At 38.3% G+C, this 8,239-nt stretch overlaps 1 protein-coding gene across 1 annotated transcript; it reads right to left on the bottom strand.

Annotated features, from left to right (window-relative positions):
* Positions 1–789: 789 nt before the first annotated feature.
* On the bottom strand, positions 790–7,744 carry LOC149138223 (alanine--glyoxylate aminotransferase 2 homolog 1, mitochondrial-like). The gene is made up of 9 exons (XM_089450084.1): positions 7,196–7,744; positions 4,152–4,382; positions 3,613–3,783; positions 3,201–3,344; positions 2,866–3,045; positions 2,315–2,540; positions 1,593–1,706; positions 1,374–1,460; positions 790–1,180 (listed from the first exon to the last, which is right to left on the bottom strand). Exons 1-9 carry the CDS (start codon positions 7,445–7,447, stop codon positions 1,137–1,139), a joined length of 1,449 nt encoding a protein of 482 aa, XP_089306210.1. The 5' UTR covers positions 7,448–7,744; the 3' UTR covers positions 790–1,136.
* Between the last annotated feature and the right edge of the window lie 495 nt (positions 7,745–8,239).

The raw sequence follows: 8,239 nt of genomic DNA, 5'->3' as shown, positions 1-8,239 counted from the left end.
ATCTTATGAATTTAGGATAGTGGCTTATCTGACCGCAGCAAAGAATTTAGTCATTTTTTAAATCCTCTGTTCACAAGACATGATTCATACTCCCAGACAATTAGAATGAAAACGATTCAGTATCATTGCTTTTCATTCAAAGACTGTGAGGCTCCTTTTTGGATGTAACATGTTAGGCAAATTTACCATCCAATGAACCCATCAATAGTAAAATGATGAGATATCTAATAAATGCTATCATCACAGAGCAACATTAAACCAATTTAGAGTCACAGCTGTTATCATCATATGATCTTCCTCGAAGATTTACAGGAGTTTACCACTAGTAACATTCACTGAGACGAAAAGACAGTGAGGTGGTGTCTTGTGTGCTCAGATATTACTGCAACAATTGTAGTCACAAATTTATTGAAACAAAGTTCAGAGCTGTTCCAAACAATTGTAGTTGTAAATAATAAGCTTAATTAATTTGGAAAAAAAAAATGCAAAGATTTAATTCTAGTCATCCCATGAATTTAGGATGGTGAGTTATCTGCCTGCAGCAAAGAATCAACTTCTTTTTGAAATCCTCTGTTCACACACATGATTCATACTCCCTGACCATTAAAATGAAAAAGACAAACTAGGGTAATCTTTGCATTTCATCCATAAACTGTGAAGCTTCTTTGTAGACATAACATGTCAGCCAAATTTACCATACAAAGAACCCATCAATAGTAAAATAACCACATATCTAATGATCACATTAAAACCCATAACAGTCACTGACATCATCATCACAGAGCAACATTAAACCAATAAGAGTCACAGCTGTTTTCATCACATAATCACATTCTAAGATTTACAGGAGTTTACTACAGTGTCTGAGACGAAGAGACAACGAGGTGGTGTCTCATGCGCTCAGATATTACTGCAACAAATTTAGTTGCAAATTTATTGAAACAAAGTACAAACTGTTTCAAACTGTGTAACACATTAGCTTGGACAGTACAACAAGGGAAAGTATTGCTGAAAGTCCCATCTACTCTGGAGTATGTATCCCCTAATAACTTAAAAGTTCAGATGTTATTGCAACACTTATAGTTGCAAATTTATTGAAACAAAGTACGACCCTGTTCCAAACTGTGGAAAGTACATTAAAGTTTTGACAGTGAATAGTCCATAACATCCACAAAAAAATCTGCAGCACAAACAGGAAAAGTATTACTAATGGTCTCATCTACTTCATATACACAGAAAAGGGGTCTTCTATTATCAGTCATAATAATATAAAAAGCTTGAATGCTCAAGCTGCCAGGTAATAGACTAAATTTCTCACAGCCACATTCATTGCAATAATTTGCAGAGTAAAAAGAATGGAAACATAAGCATACCAGAATCTTCCTTTGTGAAGCACATTGGAGGCTTGATTCTGAAGACATTTCCATACATTCCCCCTTTTCCAACCAACACTCCTAGGTCTGCATAACCATTGTAAGTGCATCAAAGATTTATCAAATTTACACAGCATCTAACCACTACATGAACCAACTACCTTATGAGAGTCAAAGCAGGATGAAAGGTATCTGTCATAGTAGATGTGAATGCAATACCTTTCATCTTCTCAAATACAAGTGAGGTCTCTTCTTTGGCTGGTGTTTTTGATGTTCGATCAGTCACAAGCTCAACCCCAATCATTAGACCTCTTCCCCTTACATCTCCAATGACTGAGACAGAAACAAACTTTCAGTTAGTTATAGATGTGAGTATTTCACCAATGTTCAGGGGAAACGAGAGGAAAAGAAATGTGTTTTTTTTCTTGTAATATTGGCCAGGTGGAACTACCCAAAAATTTTGAACCGGTGACCTTAACATCAAAGAGTGCCTTAACTGTATACCCAATCACCATCTACTCAAAACCCCATGGGCAAGACGAAGTGAAATGTTGAGATCAAGTGTTTTGATGTAATATTTTCTTTATAAATAGCTCATTATAAGGAAGACACAGTTGCAGATGTATGCCTAAAATACATCTTAGTTTTTCTTAAACTGGAAGAAAGAAGGAATTAGCTCTGTTCTATCTCATTAGAGCAACAATAAGACAGACAAGAGACGTAGAAGTAAATATATATGCCAAAGGTAAGTAACATACAAAAAGAAAGAAACAATAGTGTTTTCCTTGTTGAAAGTTTGAAACACAACTGATTTTCAATTCCAGAAAGAAAACTCATCTAAGGGAAGTCAGCAGATGGTTTCGAATAAGAGATTTTTGCACTTTTGAATATAAAAGTTAGCATTGATTTTATTGCTCAATGAAATTTGGTGAGAAAATTACTTTCATATTTGTCTTGAAGTTCTCTTAAACGGTTGATTAGATAAGCACCCACAACTGCGCTATGTTCTTGTCGTTTTTCTTTGTCTAAAACTTTTAGCACAGCATGGCCGCCAGCAGTACTGACTGGATTTCCACCAAAAGTAACAGAGTGTGATCGTTGTGTTAAAACTTGTGCAATTTCTGGAGTTGTGACAACAGCAGCAATAGGAAGGCCATTCCCAAAACCCTGTCAGTTACGATAAAATTGGCAATCAGCATATACAAGTTTCAGCCATATAACAAGTTTTCCTGTGAGGCACTCTCATATCTAAATTTAATTAAAGAAAGAAAGAAGAGACTATATTAAATGTCCACAATTGATGAAATCAGATCAATGAGACTCAAAAGTACATCAAGAGAATGACAATGCATGAGTGCCTAAGGCTTATCCTCGAAAAGAAAAGGGCAAAATAACAAAACAAAGGGTTAAACCCTAGATAATGAAAGCAAAGACTGATCCTGTGCAAGAAATGAAAGAATTGAAAACGGGAAGCAAACAGAAAGAAAGATACCTTGGCCACAGTTACAATGTCAGGGATAACACCTTGTGTTTCAAAGCCCCAGTAATGACTTCCCATACGACCAAATCCTGTCTGAACCTCATCAGATATACAAACACCTCCAGCCTTCCGGACAATATCATAAGCTGCTCGCAAGTATCCAGGTGCTAGTTCTACTGCTCCACCAACACCCTGAAATAAAGGCACCATGCAAGAAACTAATCACCTCACGTATGTTCAATGAAAATAAACATTTACAAGTTATGTAGTAGATTGAAAAACCTGCACTTCTAAACCCTAAACTTCTCTTTACATTAGAAGTAACACATCAAGGAAATATAAGCTACCTGTATAGTTTCTGCAATAAAGCCAGCAACACGTCCAGTGGTTCCAAAGTCAATAATATCTTGAACATCTTTAGCATACTGTGGCCCATCAGCGCCAAAAATCCCTCGATATGGGTTAGGGTTGACTGCGTGATGCACTCCACTCTGCACATTTTTTTATAACTTCAAATTTATTTTCAAGGACGCAATGAGACTAATAGTCTAACATAAAGCTTGACCTCTTTATATGCAGGGCTCTGCCTAGTCAACAACACAGACACAATTGCACAGATAATGTTGCTTCTCATTTATTTAGCATTACTTCATATTATTGAAATGTGGGTATTGAAACCCAGGCTCATCACTGAGAGACCTAACAAACAAATATATCCTCTCTAACAGAAGTTTCCACACGAGGTTTTAATTTACAAACCTGCACAACGTTAAATTTCCATTTGCTCTGACTGGTCAATCCCATTGTGTTAGAACCATGTCCATGGTATCCATTTCTCACTGAAATCATATCATGGTTACCAGTGTACAACCGAGCCATCATCGTAGCTAATTCATTTGCCTCCGTACCTGAATTTACAAAGAAAACTACCTGCAACTTGCAAGGAATGAAAAGTTAAAGCTTGGGCTTCTCTTATACAGAAAACAATTCAACACTTAACCTATCCTTACGAAACTCACACCAAATGAAATTAGATCTCGAGTCTTATGGTATTGAAAATGCTTAAAATTAATCATCTTCGTCTTGCGGGAATAAAAAACGATAGCTAAAACAAAGAAGCTATAGAATATGAAGATCAAGTAATTTATCTAACAATATCAGTCAAGTAAGAAAATCAATCACGAAAAAAAGTGTGCAGGAATGCTTTGAAATGTCCTGCCAGTAAAAGGAAATAACATGAGTCTACATATTCTAAGCTTAAGCTAAAGAGGACAATTTAACAAAACAACCGATAACACCTTAAGATTTCCTGGCATCTTTGCAGCTAATGCCTCTGCAAGATCTGTGACCGCATGATGAAGATATATTGTGTTAGCATGCTGCAGGAGCTTTGTTTGCTTTATAATAGCATCAATAACTTCAGGGTGACAGTGCCCACAGGAAATACAGACGACGCCTGCATAAGCATCCAGGTATCGACGCCCATCTTCATCAAACAAGTACTGCATCTTTCCTTCAACAATATTCAACTGAAAAACGATCAAGGTATACAAGACCATCGTTATAATCCATTGTAGATGACATGTTAGGAATGCAAAAAAATTCTACTGCAAACAAAAAGTAAAGATACTCTAGCACTTAGCCAACTACATCTTTCAAATTCTTGCGCTAAAGAAATGACCCGCAATATATTCTTAAACTTCTTTAATCTTTTGCAACCTTAATTTATTATCTTGCACAATAAATGTCGACTGCAATATTGTGCAATGACAATCTATTCTATCAAAATCCCCTGAATCTATCCATCAAGGTATGAAAGCACCAAAATACCAGAATAATAAGAACAATCTATTTCATCAAAATCACCCAGACATAACAGCCAACACAAGATAATCAAAGGAATCTAATGAAATATACATGAAAGCACCATAGGAAACGAACAGTAAGAGCAACCTATTAAATCAATCGACTCGTAATAGCACCTAGATCTATCTAATATATAGATACTTACTGATCCAGGCATGGAAGTTCCAAACTCTCCCAAACAAGATATGAGTATGAATGAAGCGTGAATGAAGCACAAGGACTATGTTTAGCTAATAGACACAGGTCCATGTACATCTCCCAATAACTTCATAGAAGACAGCCAGCTAGGCTAAAAAATCCAATCAAAGCCCATCACGCCAAGTTCAGTAACCTGTTGTTCATGACACCTCGAATCTCAAGCATCAAACTCTCTAATCCTCTCAAATTCCACCGGGAGAAAATAACAAAAAGACTCTAAAAGGTGCAAGGGCCAGGCCAAACGACAACATACAGACTGTAACAGGAAATCCACAAATGCAAAACATCATCGAAGTAGCATCCTCATAAGCTAGATGAAACCTCTAGACTCAAAAGGCCTACCACACACCAACGGGGAACATTGATTCATTAATGAGGTCTACGGAGTGTTAGGCTGTCCACTTAGGTTCCATTCTCGCTGTGGTCTTCCCCACATGCATGCAAATCACGGGTAATTTGGGCAGAGCAGTTACCCATCAGACCTGGCACCTAAGCTTAAAGAAGTCCCCCTCTTTACGGTGCAGCCTTTATGGGCATGTTCCCTGAACCACTTTCTCAAAAAAAGAAACAACAAAATAGAAAAACCACCACATATAATCAATTCCATACACTTATCAAATTTCATACTCACTTGTCCCAAGCTTGTAAGAAGTTGGCCAGAAAAGAAAACAAAAATCTTGGAAGTGGTCGTTCACTAGTGAGGTCAACAGAATATTTAGTCTAAACCGTACACCAGCATTCCATTTTTCCTATAGTCCTCCCCTTCTCCACGGCCTCAGTTTCAAAGAGAATAAAGCTTACATCAGGTGCAAGTCCCTGGTTTTTTTAGTGAAATAATTACAGTTTACCCCACAAACCTGGCATCAAGCTAAAGGAAGTCTGCTCTTTGCACTGCAACTCCTCCGTGTATGTTCCTTGAAGCACTTCGTCCAAAAAATGAAAAGCCAAACATACATGATCAATTCCATATTCACTACCTAAGCTTGTAAGAGGGAATTTCCTGCTAAAGTCCAAACCAACTGCATGGCATGGATAACAAATGGATCAGCCCTGAGTTTTAAAGGGATCACTGCCAGATGCTAGTCCCAGGTGGAATGCTTATACTTAAACCTGGCACCTAAGCCAAAGGAAGCACAACCTGTGCCATGCAGCCCCTCCAAGCACGTTTGTTGAGCAATAATGCCCACCACATGTAATCATTTCCTTAGTCATTAACCTCAATCTTAAAAGAGGGCCGCAGGAAGAAAAAAAATCAATATAAATGCCAACAAGGAGTTTACTCACAGGTGAGAACAAAAAATATTATGCTGTACACCAACATTTCTTTCTCACTATGTTCTTACTCCGTCTATACAACATGAGCTTCAAAAGGGTGAGGCAGGATGCAAGTCCCTGGCTTTTGACAGAACAGTTACCCCTCCGAACTGGAACCTTAGCCACAACAGGTGCAAACCCTCTAGGCATGTTGCTGAAGCATTACTTGAAAAAGAAAGAAACAAAAAGGCCTATGACACATAATCAATTCCATACTCACTAACCCAAACTTGTAAGACGCAAAAAATTCACAGAAGTGTAATTCATTTGTGAAGTGGAGGGAATATCCAGCTAAACTTGTAAGAGGTAAAAATAGAAGTGCCATCAGCTGTTCCTCCATGAAATAGTGACCCACCATGAAGTCTGTACTGCATGGTGGCATTAATCACAAAGGGGCCATGCATGAGTACGAAAGGGATAGGGCAAGGTGCAAATCCAGCCCTTCAAACAGCACACCACCCCAATCATGTAGGAGGAACCATAGATGCATAAACCCATCAATATGAATTTGCCTCACCCTCATGGCAGCAGTTTCTAATGGATCAGGTTGATTACAAGTCATGGGCGACCCTGGCAGAATAGCTGCATCCCAGCTTCGGGCAAAGCTCTTGGACGAAGCATGAAGGTGGGGATGCGAGGTGAAGATGAGTAAAGCTCTTGGACCTGGCATCTAAATTGAAGCAAGTAAGCTGTCCCTGATGCACTTAATCCATGTTCCACACTTACCAAAAATATATAAAGCAGTTTTTTACACAAGAATCAAGAAAACAAAAAACAAAAAAAATATATCTACCCAACATCGTGGGTGGAATCATAGAAGCATAAATCCCTTCACAGATTCAAATAAATCACACAAACAGATTCCAATACAAATGCAAAACAAATCATCCTTAATTGCATGCAAGCTCTACAGTTCACATACAACTGCATGGCATCTCTACAGTTAGTTTTTAGCAATACTCACAGGTTTCTCATAGAAATAAAAATTGGAAGGCGCAAGGAACTGCTTCCTCTTCTTCAATATCTCCTCGGCTGGGGGACCCGTGTAAGGCTGGGGCTTGTAATCAAATGCAGGCATCTGAGGCAGGACAACAGAAGGCTCATGGCTCTCAGCAGCAGAGACATTAGCCATGGCCCTCATGCCAATTCCAATCCTCTTCTTGTTGCCATTGAAGATGCCATTGGCACCCACCAATCTCCTGATCCCCAGCATCATCTTGGCCTCCAAAAGCTCAGATGGAGAGAAAGGGCTCTCGGCTGTCTTCCGATATGTAAGATCTGTATCGCCGAGTTAGCTATTTATATAGACATGAATGGAATAGATGTTGCTTCCACGTGACTGTGAGCGCGCTGTTGCTTTCGCTTCCGTGCCAACTTTCTCGGCTATTTTTATTAAGAGTGTTACAACCACCACACCACGCTCAGTGGCGTGCAATCTGACTAGGATTTATCAGGGTGTCAGCCACCACTATGAAAGAGTTGGTTTCAAAAGCCTAGCCAGACGCAGAGAACGACATTACCATGTGATGATCAACAGCAAAGGATCCTTAGTGGCGTCCCAATCCTATCACGCGACAAGGAATAGATGTGGATGCTTATCGTTATAAAGTGGATTTTCAGCTATATTTTTGGAATCCTTTTTTCTGGAAAACATTGCCATGGCTATACTTATGGCTATACTTTTTTGGAATCCTTTTTTGGTTAAGTTGTTGTCTGAGAAGGCATTTCCTCTGTCCAAAAGTGAATATCTCCTCACCTTTAAAATTGTGCAATTAATGAGTATCTCCTTACATTTCTTGCACGAATCGTCTAAGTGCTTATAATTATTCCTTACATTCCTTGCACGAATCTTCTAAGTGCTTATAATTATTCCTTACATTCCTTGCACATTTCTTAAATAATTATGAGTTTAGATATTATAAATTGCACAATTTTAAAATAATTATATGCCCTTGTGATGACTTGTTTGCATTATTAATAGCTTGTCCCTCACCAACTTTTCAAATTA

Source organism: Pinus tabuliformis, chromosome X, assembly GCF_031772625.1.
Source record: "Pinus tabuliformis cultivar Carrire ecotype Pingquan chromosome X, CPIR1, whole genome shotgun sequence".
Classification (NCBI taxonomy): domain Eukaryota; kingdom Viridiplantae; phylum Streptophyta; class Pinopsida; order Pinales; family Pinaceae; genus Pinus; species Pinus tabuliformis.
The sequence above is the reverse complement of the archived record's forward strand: the minus strand, read 5'-3'. Positions and strand labels throughout refer to the sequence as shown.

What these genes read in the sequence shown, in the direction of transcription:
- LOC149138223 (XM_089450084.1), bottom strand. Translation starts at nt 7,447, where the DNA reads ATGATGCTGGGGATCAGGAGATTGGTGGGTGCCAATGGCATCTTCAAT. An exon ending in GGAAATTTAACGTTGTGCAG is followed by an intron (nt 3,345 to 3,612) that starts GTTTGTAAATTA and finishes AAAAATGTGCAG; the next exon opens with AGTGGAGTGCATCACGCAGT. An exon ending in TTATTGCAGAAACTATACAG is followed by an intron (nt 3,046 to 3,200) that starts GTAGCTTATATT and finishes CCTTTATTTCAG; the next exon opens with GGTGTTGGTGGAGCAGTAGA.